Raw genomic sequence first — 17,768 nt, 5'->3', positions numbered from 1 at the left:
GGAGGGGACTGGTGCCTGTGTTCTGGTGGATGAGGCTGGATCTTGTCTTTCTGGTGGGCAGAACCACGTCCAGTGGTGTGTTTTGGGATGTCTGTGAACTTATTATGATTTTAGGCAGTCTCTCTGCTAGTGGGTGGGTTTGTGTTCCTGTCTTGCTAGTTATTTGGCATAGGGTGTCCAGCACTGTAGCTTGCCGGTCGTTGAGTGGAGCTGCGTCTCAGTGTTGAGATGGAGAGCTTTTGCTGTTTGATATTACATGGGGTCGGGAGGTCTCTTGTGGACCAATGTCCTGAACTCAGCTCTCCCACCTCAGAGTGCTCAGGCCTGGTGAGAGCACCAAGACCCTGTCAGCCGCACGGCTCAGAAGAAAAGGGAGAAAAAGAAAGAGAGAAAGAGAGAAAGAGAGAAAGAGAGAGAGAGAGAGAGAGAGAGAAAGAAAGAAAGACAGAAAGAAAGAAATTAAGAAAGAAAGAAAATAAATAAAATAAAGTTATTAAAATAGAAAAAAATTATTAAAAATAAAAAAGTAATTAAAAAAAAAGAAAGAGAGAAAGAAGGAAGAGAGCAACCAAACCAAAAAAACAAATCCACCAATGATAACAAGTGCAAAAAACTATACTAAAAAAACAAAACAGAACAAAGGAAAAAATGGGCAGTCAGAACCGTAGGACAAATGGCAAAAGCAAAGCTATACAGACAAAATCACACAAAGAAGCATACACATACACACTCACAAAAAGAGAAAAAAGAAAACAATGTATATATAAAAAACTTAAAAAAGGAAGAGAGCAACCAAATCAATAAACAAATCTACCAATGCTAATAAGCTCTAAATACCAAACTAAGATAAACATAAAACCAGAAACAAATTAGATGCAGAAAGCAAACCCCAAGTCTACAGTTGCTCCCAAAGTCCACCGCCTCAATTTTGGGATGCTTCATTGTTGATTCAGGTATTGCACCGATGCAGGGTACATCAAGTTGATTGTGGAGATTTACTCCGCTGCTCCTGAGGTTGCTGGGAGAGATTTCCCTTTCTCTTTGTTCACACAGCTCCTCGGGTTCAGCTTTGGATCTGTCCCTGCCTCTGCGTGTAGGTCGCCTGAGTGCGTCTTTTGGGAAGTCTGAGGTCTTCTGCCAGCATTCAGTAGGCGTTCTGTAGGGGTTGTTTCACATGTAGATGTAGTTTTGTTGTATTTGTGGGGAGGAAGGTGATCTCCACGTCTTACTCCTCTGCCATCTTGAAGGCGCCCCTCTCTCTCTAATTTTAAGTGCACTCTTTTCCAAGCGGAGCGGGTGTCTGCAGTTCTGGGCTCTTGGAGGATGCTGGTAGGTCCGACCTCAAGTGGGGAGGACAGCCAGGGCCTCCGTCACAGAATACTTTGAGCATTTCTTTTTAGGTGGGCAGGTAGATTCTCAGATGCAGAGAAAATCCACACTCTTGGTTCGGAACCTGTCCTGTGTTGCATTTTCCTTTGTAGGAAGAAGAAGCACCCTGTCTGCTGAGAGGAGTTCCGTTCGGCCTCTGAACCTCAGTTTCCCTATTTGTGAATCAGAGAACTAATTCCCACCCTCCCGCGTCACAGGGCCTTTCTCAAGAGGATCAGATTTAATCAGATTCAACAATCTATGTACAACACTTACTGCTTCCCAAATGACTGATGCTGAGGGAATAAACAAACTCATAAAATAAGATGTCCATCCTCGAAAAAATCATAAAATTCAGAGGAAGGTACAGTTATGTCAACAATCAGGATGCAGGGCTGAACTGGTGATCATGAGGCAATCACAGTCCCGGGACCCCGTCTCCATGGCAATCCTGCTACCCGCCTTGCCCCCACTTTAATGACGAGTGTCCATCACATGCCTGCAAGGGGGCGGCAGGACCCAGCCTGTCCTGCTGGGACTGGAGATGGTGACCGTTGGGAGCAGGGGCTGTGTCTTCTGAACCTCCTTGTGCCTCAAGCCCAGCAGAGTCAGTCTCTGAGTTTTCTTTCTTTTTTTTTTTTTTGCGGTACATGGGCCTCTCACTGTTGTGGGCTCTCCCGTTGCGGAGCACAGGCTCTGGACACAGGCTTAGCGGCCATGGCTCACGGGCCCAGCCGCTCCGCGGCATGTGGGATCTTCCCGGACCAGGGCACAAACCCGTGTCCCTTGCATCGGCAGGCAGACTCTCAACCACTGCGCCACCAGGGAAGCCCTCTGAGTTTTCTTAACCATGAAACATACCATACACACAGTGATGTGTATAACAGTTTGAGAACCATGGCCCCCCAGCCCGAGCTCCCCTCTGCTGACTGCACCCCCTCCACTTTCTCCCCATCATCTTTCATCACCTAAGGAAGCATCACTACAGTTTAGATTCTCCTCCTTTGAACCAGATCTAAATGGACCACGACAGGCATCTTCTAAGACGTGTGTTTTCTGCTTGCTGCTGTCTTGAGGTTCAGACAGTTGCCGTTCCCTCCAGGGCAGGGCTGATGGCAGTGGGTCCATGAACACTGCTGAGTGAAGGCAGCGGGTGTGGGGGGTAAAGACCCCGTGTGCCCGGCAGAGGAGGAGGGGGGAGTCCTGGGCTTGCGGGAGCCTGAAAGGCAGGCTTGGTGACAGCTGCACCCCCTGGACCTTTGAGGATGGGCCTGACTCTGCTGGGTGCCTTCATGGGTCAGGAGGCAGCCAGGGACTCCAGCCAGACAGGGCACAATGCCATGGCATCAGCAAGGGCAGGGAGAGGGTTCGGGACTCCTGGGGCCGAAGCAGGACTTCAGTCCCTGCAGACACTGCTGCCCCCACCACCTCCACCATCAGAGGAGGCCCCTGCCCAGAGGGGGGACTGGGCTGCCCACACCCAGGCCCCCTGGTGAGCTCTTCTTGAGTCACCAGATCTCGGCATTTCTAGGTGGGGCCCTGAAAGTGGTCATTCACGAAGTCCAGGGACTCTTCCTGCTCTCTGCCTTTCAGGCTTTTCCTGTCCATGACCTTTCCCAGGACGAACGTCCACCAGACACAAAAATTTCACAGACCTTCACCCAATTCAGTCCCGTGGCAAGAGCTCTATCCCCGAAGCCGACAGAATACACGTGTCTTACAAACCTTGCTGGGACCACATCCAGGGAACGAAGACATTACAGTAGGTGATGGAGAAGATGCCCACTCTTCCCCAACTTGTCCCACCTACACATAGTTTGAGTCCACATATGGATTCTCTGGTGTAGACAGACAGACAGCCGCCCAAGCCACTGTTTATTCTTCAGCTGAGTCACAAGTTGGACTTTGGTGACCTGAGGGGTTACAACCGAAGCCCTAGGGAATGGACAGCTGAGTGTCGTGCTGGGATTTTGTGAGACACCCCCCGCCTCCCACCCAAGATGCGCAGGTATTTTATCTATCGTCCATCCCTATCTCTCTCTCTATCTATCTATCCGTCTATCTATCTATCTACCAACCTACCTACCTGTCATCTTCAAACTGGCCTCAAATGACCTGATTCCAATGAAAACACAAGCCCAGTCCCCTAGAGGCCATAGGGGCAATGGATACCCTCCCTGGCACTTAACTGGCCCCTACAGAGCACTGTGAATTCAATCAATCTCTGCTGGTCAGTCGAGTGCCCAGTGGAGGCTGCATTCAGATGCGTGAACCCGTCTGTCTGGCAGGTAAGTGTGGCCCCAGCTCACTGGTTGCTGGAGGGGATTGCGCCTCTGGGTGACAAGGACACTGGGCAATGCTCAGCTAAAGGAACAGTCATCTCAGTGTCCCTGCACGGCAGGACCTGGGGCAGCGGCAAACAGGAACCTCGGCCAAAGGCCAGAGCCATCCTGATGCTGCTGCTGGGCTTGGTGGAGGCGGGAAGCCTGAGCCGTTTCAGGCCATGCACGGCTCCCCCCTGGAGAGCCCGGGCCCCCTCACCCTTGGGGTGTGTCCACCTGGGGCTTCTCCATGGAGGACCCCACATTCTGCCCCTGTCACCCCAACCACCCTTCCTGATTCTGCTGTGTGTCTTTTCCATCCAGCAGAAGTGGGAAAATCTTTAGACCCCTGTGATTTTCCTGCCCTGTGACTCACTCAAGACACCCTTTCTGCTATGAAGACCCACAGGGAGCCCCGCTCCCGGGGGTCACCATGCCCTGCCATGTGGGACAGCTGTACGTGCCCTTGTCATTGACCCTGGAGCCTGTTCCAAGGCTGCGGTGGGCCCCACCTGTCATTCCCGCAGCGCCTTAAACGCCCTGTCCATCCTCACCCACGTGGAGCTCTGACCCCTTCCCATGGGTCAGGGAGATGACAAATTCATGCTTGTCTGGCGGGGAGCCAGCTGTCCGCAGGCCCCGGCTGTCTGCGGGTTTGGCGTCCACCCTTGGTTTGCTACCAGGAACAGAATCTTCAGGTGAGATTCCCAGGGGGTGAGGTCCCGCCCCCTGTCCCCCTCCGGGCAGCTCAGCTCATCCTGAAGACCAGGAAGGGGCTTTCAAGAGGTCAAGGGGGCGACATCACAGCCACAGCCTCACACTACTTCCAGCTCCACCCGACGCTCCCAAGGTCATTGACATCAGAGCACAGACGTGAGCCTGGCCTCTAGTTGGTTAGAGACGGGACAGGTGTGTTTCTGAGAGGTCAGGTCAGCTCGGGATCTGAATCTACACTTAACTCTTTATTGGCAAATTGGGTCAACAGATGTCAACACCCGTGGCAACAAAGGCAGGTGGACTTTGAGGGGACGACACAAAATTGTCCTCAGGGCTGGAGCTGAAGCCAATCCACAGGGGCCCCTGGGAGGCCCTAAAAAGCCTCAGGGGCCCTGGAAAGGCAGCTCAGTGCCATGACCACTGGGCATTCGTGTCCGGAAGTGGTAGCAGCTGTTGGCCTACGGGAAGGCAGCTCGTGGATGATTTTAACCCGGATGCTGCCCTGAATGAGAAGTGGCCTCCAGCATCCGGAGAGGCACAGGGTGAGTGGCAGGGGTGAGGGACACCCTGCCCTGGCTTTTGGTGTCAGTGGGACCCCGTTCCCAGGCAGCTGTGTGGCCCCACTGTCTGTGGCATCTCTGGTAGCCGCTGATGGCACAGTGACCGAGGGATGTGGCCTCCCCGACAGGGTTCTCCTCGGGACCCGGGATAGTTCCCTGGGGAGAGTTGGAATAGCTGGGCAAGCGGGCACGCCTGGTGGGGGGTGACACCCGGTGGAGCAGGATGCCCAGGGAAGCAAGGGCAGAGAGGGGCCTCGGGGCGGCAGGAGCCCGGCAGCCTGTGGCGTCTGCAAGGATGTGGGCGGACCTCTGATGTGCAGAGGAACCAGACACCCACCTTTGCCAAGACGACACTTCCATGGAGGTTGCCTCAGGCCCCCTCCCCACTCGCTCCACCACCCACTGGCAAAGACTGGCTGCGAACATAAACCAAAGTCCTCTCGGGTCCCTAAGAGTCCTGACCCACTAACGTCTGGGCGCAGATGTGATTCCTCACTGTTTTGGTAAACCACGGCTGAGGCCGCGTGCCGTAAGAGGGGGTGGCGGGTTAGGGTCTGACCATCTGGGTGGCAGCTGACTTTGCTGTTTCCGGGGAGCAGCACTGGGTCCCCGCTGCAGAAAGTGTTTTGACGAGAATGCAACGAGCTGGTGCAGAGCGGACGCTGTGTCTGCGGTTCCGCCAGGCACCCTGTGGCCTGGGGGGTGGGTGCCGGGCGGGGCCTGTCCTCACTCTCCAGACGACACTTAGGTGGTGCTGGGCGAGTTACCTGCTCTCACCCTCAGCTGTGACTCCCACCTGCCGGGGCTCTCGGGACTTTGTGGGAAAACTGGGCCCAGGGCCTGGGGCAGGGCCTGCCTAGGTGGCGCTTCGTCTGGGGCAGCTGCAGTGACAGTGGGACAACGTAGCCCTAGGGGGGCGCACGGTGGCCCCGAAACACTTCGAAGATGCCGTGTGGGCAGCGGCCGCCCACAGAGGCACCTCCCCGACGAGGCCGAGCTGGTGGCGGTGCTGGGCCACGCTGTGTCCACCTGTCAAGTGAGCTGCGGGACCACATGCGGCCGGTCAGTTGTCCTCGGACAGGCTGGACCCCGCCCAAGGCACCACGTGTGGTTGTGGTGCGGGTCCTGGGGAGGCCTGGAGGAACCGAGAGTATATGGGGAGGGCTAAACATTTTAAACGGAGGCCAGGGGGAGATGGGAAGGGGGTCCAGGAGCCCAGAGGGGCTGGCGTAGAGCCCCCTGATGGTGGCGGAGGAGATGGGGGAGAGGACATAATCAAATCCAAAGATAGGCAACTTTGGGCACCTCTTGAACTAAAAATGGACAATTTAGGACACATACAAAGACCATTTCACACAATGGCTCACGATGAATAAACCCAAGAGATTGGGCTGAATAGACAGGAGGGCACAAACCAGCCGGTGGACGTACCCTCAGGGCCTGAGTGACGGGGACCGCTCATCTCTGCATGCCTGCGGCCGGGCCTGGCCTCCCCGCTTCCCCTACCAGCTGTCCAAGGAGGTGGCCTAACCAGTCACTCTCCCCTAGAGATGAGGTCCAGAGAAGTGCGCCCACCTGCCCAGGATCAGACAGCTAAAAAACCCAGATTGGTTTGGTTCCAAATCTGCCCTCTCTCACCAGGTTCCTCTGACTCATCCCGGGATGTCTGGGCATCTTCCCTGTGTCCTGCTTAGAGCGTGTTTTTGGTGCATCCATAGATGCAAGTGGCTGATGGATCTCGGATTAGACCCAGGAAAGCAGTGCTAATAATTTTCAGAATATTAAGTGTTTAAGGTCGAGGAGAAGAGAGGCCAGTGCGGGGATCAAACCTGAGTCCTTATTCCAGGACAGTGGTTCTTAATTTCTGCTGCACTTTGTAATCACCAGGCTGCACCCCTGATCAATCACATAAGATTTCTGGGGCTGGGACCCAGGCAGCAGGGATGTTGTAAATGCTGTGGGTGGAACCACTGCCCTAGAGAGACGGCCTCTGTGTCCACTGAGGGTATCGGTATAATAATATTTACTAATGTGTTCAAGTGGGAACGTCAGCAGCTGGGGATGCTGGGATTCTCATCTCAGGACCCCCTGCTATTGCTTCAGCAGCTGAGCCCTGGCGGCTCTGCAGCTACTTTAACAACGAGGAAAAGGTATTAGTGAAACCCAAGGGTTGATATTAATCAGAAAGAAAAGCCTTAAGCAAAAAGGTAAAAGGTAACTTTTGTTCAACAATGAACACTCGTGAAACAGCAATGAAATGGTATTAAAATGTCTGTGATTACGTATTTCTCAGCATTCATCTGATAACTAAAGCAGCATGAAGCAATAGTTGCACTTAAAAAAAATGACAAGAAAATAGCTGTTCATTTAGTTGACAGAGAAGGTTCGTGTCCTCTGTAAGATCACCAAGGCGAATGTCAGCGCAGGCGGGTAGAAGCCTCCCCCTGCGCTCGTCCTTACACTGAGGGGGCGTCTTGGCTCCTTGGCCTGGAGTTCCTGGAGAAAACCTGGGTCCTTCTGGGAGGAGTCTGGGGAGGGGCCGGCCTGCCCTGGGCCCCAGGTCAACGAGGCCCCAGGATTGCATATTGCCGCGTGGTGGCTGCGGAGTATGGACACGTTCCAGAGGAGGCCTGACGTTCCTAGGCTGGGGACAGTGTGGAGGGAGTGACACTCTGGGCCTGGGAACGACTCTGGCTCTGCATTCTCAGGGCTGGACCCCTCTGGAGAGCCGTGACAGCTGGGGGTCCTGCCAGCAGCTGCTCTGTCTCTCTTGCCACCCAGCCCGTTGCCTTCCTGCAGGAAAGGCACGTGGCCTGGGGGGCAGTGCCAGAGGAGTCAGGTGGGGCCACAGACAGAAGAGCACGTGTCCCCTGCCCCCTGCCTGTTGCACCATATTCCATAAAAATAAACACATGTTCCTGTTCGTCTATTGCTAATGTTATGGCATTCCAGGCACTGGCACCAGCGTTAATCCACCAGAATCCATCCAGAGACAGCCGCGAGGGTCGGGATCTATGGAGCTTCCATTTAGAAGGGTTAGCAGTGCCCATCTGTCCCATGCTCTGCACAGTGCTGTGAAAACGATATGAAAGGGTGAAAACAAAAGGAATCCATGGGCAGAAGGTCCCAGGGCTTTATGGCGTCGTTGGCGATGACTTACACTGTACAGCATCACGCAGGTGTGTCTACCTGTGTGTCCACCCTTGCCAGGCCCGCTCCTCTGCACCCGCACACAACTGGCCCAGGCTCTTCATGCGCATGCGCCCGGGGAGGCTCATAGGTGGTTGCTCTTGGAGAGGTAGGCGATGAGGGCCACGGCCACGCCCACGTAGATGCCGGTCCCGATGGTGATGGAGAGCACGGCCAGGAAGAGGGCCCGCCGGGAGCTGGTGCTGGCCTGGTGAAAGTCCCCCTTGGCCACGGCTTTGTTCGTCTGCAGCGGGAGGAGGGAGAGGAGAAAGGGGGCCAGGATGAGCAAGGTGAACAGAGAGGGGACTCACCGAGGGGGAGTTGTGCAGGGAAGGCGGGGCGCTGTCGCTCACCACTGCTCCCCCCTGCCCTGCAAGGCAGTCAAAGCTTAAGGGAAAGAAAGCGAAGCCCCAGGGATACCCAGGCCGGCAGTTGTCAGCTGAGCACCAGCCACAGGAGTCCCGGGTCTCGGGCACCAGGACGCGAGGGCGGGGACGTCACAGCTCAGCGGCCCCCTTCTGCCTGGTAAAGATACGTGAACAGTTTTCTAAAGTGTGTTCACACTTACCTCCTCTGGTCCTTACAGTGTACGGCGGTGGGGGGAAGGAAACGGTAGTCCTCGTTACCCGGAGAGGAGCCCGAGGCGTAAGATCCCTCAGTGGACTGCGGGTACTGAGACTCCGCCCCTCAGCCGGCGGCGCGGGAATCTGCGTGCCCGATGCCCCCTCCCTGCCATGGCGGGGCCGGAAAATTCATCCACCAGTGAAATAACTCGAGGTGAGACCAGCGCCTCTATTTCTGGTCACCCGATTGCATAGTGAGGTGTTAGTTTAGTAAGATTCATGTTGCCTCGGGGTCATGAGGCAGCTGGGAACATGGAGGTTTCGGGTGTTGTGTCTGATATGGCGTTTTTTTTTTTTTTTTTTTTGCGGTACGCGGGCCTCTCACTGTTGTGGCCTCTCCCGTTGCGGAGCACAGGCTCCGGACGCGCAGGCTCAGCGGCCATGGCTCACGGGCCCAGGTGCTCCGCGGCATGTGGGATCTTCCCGGACCGGGGCACGAACCCACGTCCCCTGCATTGGCAGGCGGACTCTCAACCACTGCGCCACCAGGGAAGCCCTGATTTGGCGTCTTGTGCTGGAGTCCACCTCCACCACTGCCAGCCCCCTCCTCCTTGTCCCCTCGACAAGGGAGGCCCCGGGCTGTGGGGACCATCATGTGATCCAGCTGTGACATCACGGCTGATGCCCCCTGAGTGATGGCAGATGAGGGTGGAGGCCAGCAGGGCAGGTGCCCCTGGAGCGTCATGGGGCGCTGAGGAGGGCTGACCCCCGGCAGGGCGGGGTCCTCCTCGTCAGGGCAAAGGCAGAGCCCACTCCCCGTGTGGGACGTCCTGACCCCCTCAGGACCCATCTCCGGAAACCGGACTCTCACCGGATCCCATTTCCATGCGTGTTGAGTGTATTTCTACTTTTGCGGGCAGGATGGGAGATGGCATCCTGTTTACTCAGACACCGAGGTCCCAGACTCAGGGGTCACTAGGAGATGACTTTCTGTCCTCCGCAGCTCTGCCCCCGACCTGATGAGACGTCAGGTGGAGAAGGGCCTCCGGTCTGCTCGTGTCCTTTTATTTTTTCCTCTAACTTATGTTTCTTCAGGGCCAGTTTTATGTCCTCGTCCCCAATTTTTGGGCTTGGAAGTGAGCCTGAGGGTTCCCTGTGGACGATCTTTGATGAAGCGGAGTGAAGAGAACGTGAGCACGAAGCTCCCAGGACAACAGTAACTACGTCTCAGCTGAGTTCACCCCAAACTCTCCAGGCCCCTCCCTGCTGGCCCCTGGCCTCTGTCAGGGTGGGCCCCCCAGCCCCAGCCCAGCCGGGGCTCTGCTGCAGGAGCCACAGACAGACAGACAGACAGACCGGGAGGCCGGGCCGGGCATTCGCACCCCGCGGGGAGCTCCCAACTCCAAGGGCTGCCCGTCTCATCTGGGTCCATGCACGGCTGGAAGCCCCAGTGAGCTGCTTATAATGCCTGCATCGGCTGGGCTTCCCGAGGGCCGCCCTGGACGGCCTGACCCGCGGGTGTGGGACCGAATCCGGGCGCTCCATCCTCTCTCCTGACGGGTGGGCTCACTGTCCTCTGCTGACCTACATCATCCCCAGCCGGGCAGCTTAAATCAAGAACAAGCCGCTAACCTCTCCCAGGTTCCGGGGTTAGGGGTTTGGGAGCCCCTCGGTGGGTGACTCTGCCTGGGCCTGGAGGGGCCTGGGCTGCAGTCTCTTGACGTCCTGGCTGTGTTGTGGGCTGAGGCAGGAGCTCACAGCGTCCCCCTACCGGGACGCACCCGCTCCTTCCTTGCGTTCCCGCAGCCCTCGGGTCCACCTAGGGTCCCCTCCCAGATAGCGGCCTGGCCTCACGGTCTCTGGGGACCAGCTCCTGGGGCCCCTGCACAGAAGTGGGGCTGCGGCTGGGGCTTGGCTGACGTTTGCACAGCTGAAAGGAAACTCTTGTGAAGAAGGACGCACACACAGGACGACACAGTGGGTGGCCCCTCCTTCCAGGAAGAGCAGAATCTCGGGGGATGCAGCCTTGGGGCAGTGACAGATGGGGGTCCCGCTGAAGCTCATCCTGAGGGGATCCCCACGGGCAGCTTTCTGTCCGTGTGGCCTCTGTGATCCCAGAGGCTGACCCCAGGGCTGCCGCATTGGGCAGAGGGAGGGGCACAGCGTGTGTCACCGGACAGCCCCTCGGGCCCTGTCTGCAAACGGCCGTCCCACTCCCCCCAGGCTCGGAACATCCCTGCAGCTGGTTTTCCTTCCCTGCCCTTTTGGCCAGAGATCACCAAGTGAAGTTCGTTCCTTTCTTTTTTGAGGTCTTTTGCTCAGAAAATAGAAAGTGCAGGTGACTGGCCTGGTTCTGGGCAGCATCTTCTGTGTGCCAGGGGCTCAGAGGGACCCAGAGAGTGTGCTGTCCACCCTCATGGACGCTGCTTGGAGTATAAGTCACAGGCGAGGGAGACAGTCTTAACTCAGGTCGAAGAGCTGGAGGTCAGAGTCAAGGAGTGCCTGGGCCCCCGAGACACCGCTTGCTGGGGACTGGGTGCAGCCACCTCCCTGACCTGGGGAAACGTCCCCCAACCTACCCAGGACGTGCTGAGCTCACGCATAGCCCACTGGGGTATTCCACATTCAAACATGTACTCTGGTTCTTTAGGTAAATAACTACCCTCACTCACCTGGTTTTAAAGCTATGTAGAAAACCCAACTTTAAATTCAAGAGCAGAAGTAAAATATTGGTGCTAAAACTCATAGAAACACTGACTCCCTCCCTTGAATGAAGTGTTATTTAAATGGAGGAAATAAAAATCATAGAAACAGAGAACGCACAGTTGGGACCAATGTGCTTAGGCCAGAATTGACCAGATCCAGATACAGCGTGAGGTCCGTCCCAGGTGCTGCCCCCTTCAGCCTCTGAGGCTGGGACGGCTCTAGGTCAAGCACCCACGCGGAGGAACTGGCCATCAGAAGTCGGGAAGGTCCTCAGACACATTTCAAGCTCATTTTGTGCAGGTTTCTAGGGTGAGAAATGACCCGTTTGCAGGGGAATGAAGTCAAATTCACATCCTCGGCTGCCCTTATCCTCTGACACTTCCTCCCTCTGTGGCGATTGGGAGCATTTAGGGGCTGGTTTCATAGCAGGCTCGTCTCCTGGTCTGACAGGTGCCAGGCCCCCTTTCTTCTGGTGCTTCTGGTGCGTCCAGTCTGGCCCCGACCTGTGGCCATCCTCACCCCCTTCCCAGTGCGTGCCACCTCCCTCCCACCTGAGGCCTGGCTCACCTGAGAGGTTTGTCTGGCCCTCGGCTCGGGGGGCCCAGGTCCTTACTCCTCCCTCAGCCCTTTCCTTCCTTCCTTCCTTTGCTCACTTGCAACAGCTAGAGGTTTGACATCATGACAGACAATGGCCCAGGATGGCGACAGGGCTGCACAGCTGCGTTTGCCAACTTCCAAAATGAGAACGGAACCGAATTAGAGGTTCTGAAGCCCTCCACCCCCCCGCCCCCCGAGGGAACAAGGGGCCGGGTGTGTGGAGGCGGGGAGGGGATCTGAGGGACCAGAATGCGAGTCCGGGTTCTCTCCATGAGGGGCGTAGGCGCCGCCTCCCCCTTCAGTCCCACTGAGAGCAGCTCTGACGGGACACTGGGCGTCTGTCTTGATGTGTGTCCCGTGCATGGAGGGCAGGAGACCCTTCCCGCCTGGACGACCCAGAAGGTAGGGGTGGGCTGGGCAGCAGCATCAGGGGGGGAGCCGGGGTCAGCGCTCTCTGGGGGGACGGGCCAGCTCTCCCGTCGGTCAGGGGAGGAGTGGGTACTTCCTGGGGCAGACGCAGGCTGGCCGGGCTATCTTAGACCGTGTCCGACAGAGCCCAACGGAGGGGCAAGCAGACCCCCGAGGAAAATTCCAAACTCTAGTCGAGGAGGCAGAGTGTACGAGTGTGTGTGTGGGGTCTGCAGAGAACCCGCCAAATGCCTGGATGAGGAAGAGAGCTGCACACCCTTTGCAGGCGTGAGGCCCCCATGGTGATGTGAGTGGGTGAGACTTTTCTACCCCCATCTGTCTCCACTCGCCATGCCTCAACCCAAAGTGGCAGACCCCATGGTGGCAGCCTGGGGGTGGGGAGAGACCACACCCCTCCTTCCCAGGAACGGCTCAGGCATACCCCACCCGGTACATTGTAAAAGAACAGTGCTATCTGCCACCCAAGAATGGCTCAAAGTGAAGAGGGACACAGTGGAAATCCACACTCTCATCTGGTCCTGCTGAGAGTATGAAGTCCTGTCACTACTTGGGAAACGCAACACTGCTTACAGCTGGACATACAGACACACACACGATACAAGTGTTCCACTCCCGGCAAATACTCAACAGAAACGATGCATTTGTGCACCAAGGACACCTACAAGCATGTCCGTAGCCATACCGACCATCAGAGCCCCGACCTGGAAGTCCTCCCAACATCCAACCACAGTAAAAGGATAAATGACAATGGTACCCAATATGGTAATGAAATAAATCTCAGGAACATGACGTTGAACAGAAGAAGCCAGACACAGGAGTCTATTGCATAGAGTACAAAACAGGCCAAAGTCATCTACACTGTTGGCAAAGGAGCCAGATTGGTGGTGTCCTTGGGGAGGGTCAGTAACTGGAAGAAAACACAGTTAAAACAATTTACTTTTACACCCTAAGATGATTTTAGAAATGATTCTACCAAGAGTTAAATGAACAAATAGGAACCATCTATAAAGAATAGAGAAACCCATTTCGTGAAACTAGTAAAATCTTGATAACAGAACCAGAGAAGGAAAGTAAGAGAAAAGGAAAGGAAGATGCTGATTCCCTACAGGTGGATGCAGGTGAGATTCAGTGAGCGAGAGCCGGCTTCCTCTCCACGCTGCTCTCTGCCTCTGCATTTGCTGGGCCTTTTTGATTGTCCTTCACACCATTTTCACCCCTAACTCATCTATTATATGTCCATGGGGCTGTCCCTGCCCCCTGAGGAGGGGAGGCCCCTGGGGCTCCCAAGTCTCCATCCCAGGCTCACCACGGAGCATTGCAACCGCAGGTTCGCGGGCCCCGCGCAGGACCACTCAGTGAACTAATGACCCAGCGGCCTTTCCTTCCAGCTCTCGAGGGCAACTCGCTTTGGTCAGAAACACCCCCGTGTCCAGGAAGCCCTCGGCTGATAATCGCGGGTCCTACGCACAGTCGACGAGCTGATTAAGAGGATATGCGTCAGGCGTAGCCAAGAAGGAAGCGTTTACAACCACAGCTCCTTGCTGGGGTGGCTCTGCCAGGCACCCTCAAGGACCTGGAGGCCAGTTTGGGCAGGACATGGTGCCTGCATGATGGAGGGGAGGGGTCCACAGTCCTCGGGGGTCCAGGAAGGAGGAGAGAGAGCAGCCAGGAGGGTGGCCGGTGGCTGCCGGGCAGGGGAGCGCTTCCACGATGGAGGCAGTTAATCTGTGCGGCCCCGCGTGGTGGCCACGAGCCACCTATGGCTACTCAGCACTTGGGATGTGGTGAGTGTGACTGTGAGTTTTAATATCATTTAATTTTAATTAATATAAACATAAATAGCCAAATGTTGGGGGCCACCATGGTGGGCAGCACAGACCCAGGAGAAACGGGCAGAGAGTCCCACGGGGAGCGGGGAGGAGAAGAAGCCTGCGGTGTGGTGGGCGGGATGAACCCAAAGGAGGTGGAAGCCCTGCAGGGCCGTTCAGGCATCAGTGCTGAGGTCGGGGGTTTCCCCGCGCTCAGGAAACTGCTCCACACACACCTGCCTCTGTGCATTTAACCGTGAATTTATTTTGGTAGCTCAGTGTCAGGTGGAGATGAAGGAGGTTGGGGTGACCCTGTGAGAGGGCAATGTCCATGAAATCTGCAGATGAAGGGGGGCCTTTGGACCCGGGGTGTGGAGTAGGCGTCCTGGTCTGGGGTCCACTGGCATCCGTCGCAGATGGAACCTATCAGGGACTGATGCTGGGCCCCAGGCCTCCGTGACATGTGGCAAGGTCCTGCATTCCATCTTTGCTGGGGGACACCTCCCAGAATCCCGGGAGACGATGCTCCCAGGGTCTGGTCCTGGACTGAGTTTACCACAAGCTTTTGTCAAAGTCCTCATTTCCTTTGGCTGTAAAATACCCACTGTTGTTTGAGTTTCAGGAAAAACATGACTTTCTCTGCAATATATCCCTCCTTTGTTTTTCTTTCTTTTTTCTTTTAGCCGCGTGGCTTGCGGAATCTTAATTCCCCGACTAGAAGTCGAACCTGGGCACCGGCAGTGAAAGCGCTGAACCCTAACTACTGGACGGCCACGGAATCCCCTTTGCTTTGTTTTTCTTACGGTCGCTTATTTTAGGGGCAGGAATCGCTAAGGTTGGAGGAGTCCACATCCACGTCTTCCACAGACACGTGGTTCCGCTCCGGTCGAGGAGCTGGGTCCCGGCACAGCCGGGATGGCCTCGGCAGAACACAAAGGCCGGCGCCAGACCCCCGCCTCTGAGGAGTGTGACAGACACCCTCTCTCCTCCACAACCATCTCTCTGGAAATTTATAGCACTCTGGGTATTTTATGGCTCATTTTTCCTCCTGCACCAATATCTGTCAGGCTGGATTACATTTCTTTGCATCATTGCAAAGCTTATTTCCCTTATTTATGACTGTCTACCGCTTGCTGTGTGCTGACGGGTACCCGGGGCTGCGCTGGAGGAGGGGGCCACGTGGTGGTTTAGCAGGCTCCATGGGGAGGAGGGAAAGCCTCTCAGGCCAGGGCTCACTCAGACCCACATGCACGCTTCTTTCCTTACGTGCTTTAGTTCCAGGAGCATTTTTATGACCTCCCCTCCCCCTTTTAAAGCAACCCTTCTATTTTAAGCCATGAAAAAAAAATAAATCTTGTGAGTTAGGTCTGAATGGCAGACAGATCAGCTATGAAACAAATGTACCCCCTGTGCTTGGGTAAAACCAGATGGGAACACAGGCTCCCCTGGGTGCTAGCACCAAGCCCCTTCACCTGGCCTTGGCCTGGGTCACTGTGGGGGCGGGGAGTTACCCATGATGGTGTCTGAGGGCCCCTGTCATCAAGGTCATTTTGTAGGAAACACAACAAAAAACCTCAGTACGAGCAACGGCCCCTGTGCCACCCTGTGCAGAAGCCTGCGTGACCTTGTTTCCATCCTCCAGCTGAGGTTAGAGGAGCTCCAGGACCCGCGGTTCCTGAGAGGCCCTGCCCAGTGCTTTGCTTCCCACAGCTCAGGCCTCCCCCGTATGCTGGCCATGGGGCTCTGCTCGAGAGAAGCCTGCCTTGGTTTCCCCCTGTGACTAATTAGTATGAACTCATGTCTAGCTTCATACAGGCACAGATGGATAATACAAAAATAATTATACAGATGGAAATATTTCTCTATACAAAGATGTAGACACATGTATTTCTACATATAGAACTAATAACATGCGAGTACACACACGTGTATTTCCTATTTCCTAGCTCTGTTACTGAGCAAACCCAGAATCAATGACACTCCAGTAGCAACAAGCACACCCAGTGCCCAGATAGTGGTTTCTAAAACCATTTTCCAATAAAAGGGGTCAGAACTCCATGGGGAAGTGGCTGATTTTAGGACTCAGGCAGGTGATATACAAGATGAGCCTGGGACGGCATTTTATAGTACAAAAAAGGAAAAGTACTCCAAGATCAAAAGGATGGGGCCATGTCAGGGGGGCGCAGGAAATGCTTCCTGTGGCCAAAGTGACAAAATAAATAATGTAGTATTGGATTATAAGCCAAAGTGTAAAATAAACATCCAAGGGTCCATACTGATATACATAAATGATTGGATGAATCAGTTCACTGGGGAGAATAGACAAATCTCCCATATAGACAAATTCCAAATAATCTGTGTAGGTCGTCTGGCCTCAGGGAAGTAAAGAACAAGTCCCACCCTTTGAGGGTGGGCTGCGCAGTGACTTCCTAGGACAGAGGACGGAATGGACGGCGGGAGGAAGAGTGACCTTTGCCGTGAAGAAACCCGACAGGCACGACCACAGCCAGGCGACCAGGGTCAGCATCCGAAGTGACAGGTCATGTTGATGGGACGCAGCACTGACCTTCACCTCCATGCTCCTCCTCCACAAACCCATAACCCCGGTCTAAGCAGGAGGAAAGCATCAAACAAGTCCCGATAGAGGGACATCCCACACCGTACCCCACCAGGTTTCCTCACAGGTGTCAAAGTCATCAGAAACAGGGGACGCCTAAGACGTGTCACAGCCCAGAGGATCCTGAGGAGGCCTGACCGCCAGATGCTGCGTGCATCCTGGCTGGGACCCAGGGGCAGAAAGAGGGCATCAGGCAACCGCTAAGGCGATCTGGACAGAGCACTTAGAGTACAATGGGGCAGCAACACTGGCCTTTACCTGGGGGACAGACGAGCCCCACATGAGATGTTGATGGGTGTTGGTGGGTGACTGGGCTCAGGGAAGCCGCCAGCCCTGCACCCCTTTGTCCATTTTCTGCAGAGCTAAACTGGTCTGAGATAAGCCGTTTATTTAAAAGGCAGGGTGTGGATGGGGCAGGTGAGAGGCCTGTCTGGTGCAGGGGCACGTTCCCGGGCTCCGTCCCTGAGAGCCTGGGGGGAGGCGGGGGGAGGGGCCGGCACACCTGCTCAAACCAGCACTGACGGGGAACTCGCTCGGCCCTTGAATTACTTACTCGTTATTTCTTTCTTACTTTTTTTTTTTTTTGCGGTACGCGGGCCTCTCACTGTTGTGGTCTCTCCCGCTGCGGAGCACAGGCTCCGGACGCGCAGGCTCAGCGGCCATGGCTCACGGGCCCAGCCACTCCGCGGCATGTGGGATCTTCCCGGACCGGGGCATGAACCCGTGTCCCCCGCATCGGCAGGCGGACTCTCAACCACTGCGCCACCAGGGAAGCCCTACTCGCTATTTCTGAGTGTCCAATTTTACTTTCCTCCCTAAAGCAGAGTTATAACACCTGTCTAGTGGGTGTTGTGACAATGTCAGCAGAGGACACCCTGAATTACTGCTCCATG

At 55.5% G+C, this 17,768-nt stretch overlaps 1 protein-coding gene across 1 annotated transcript in view; it reads right to left on the bottom strand.

The window, feature by feature from the left end:
* Positions 1-7,140: 7,140 nt before the first annotated feature.
* SYNDIG1 (synapse differentiation inducing 1) overlaps positions 7,141-17,768 on the bottom strand; it is a 117,552-nt gene continuing 106,924 nt past the window's right edge. The window contains exon 4 of the mRNA XM_022594182.3: positions 7,141-8,399. Coding sequence (XP_022449890.1) covers positions 8,241-8,399 — 159 coding nt within the window. The 3' untranslated portion in view covers positions 7,141-8,240. The remainder of the gene's footprint in view (positions 8,400-17,768) is intronic.

This window comes from Delphinapterus leucas, chromosome 15 (assembly GCF_059928025.1).
Source record: "Delphinapterus leucas isolate spDelLeu-1000000601 "Yukka" chromosome 15, BTC_Dleu_Yukka2, whole genome shotgun sequence".
NCBI lineage: Eukaryota > Metazoa > Chordata > Mammalia > Artiodactyla > Monodontidae > Delphinapterus > Delphinapterus leucas.
The sequence above is the reverse complement of the archived record's forward strand: the minus strand, read 5'-3'. Positions and strand labels throughout refer to the sequence as shown.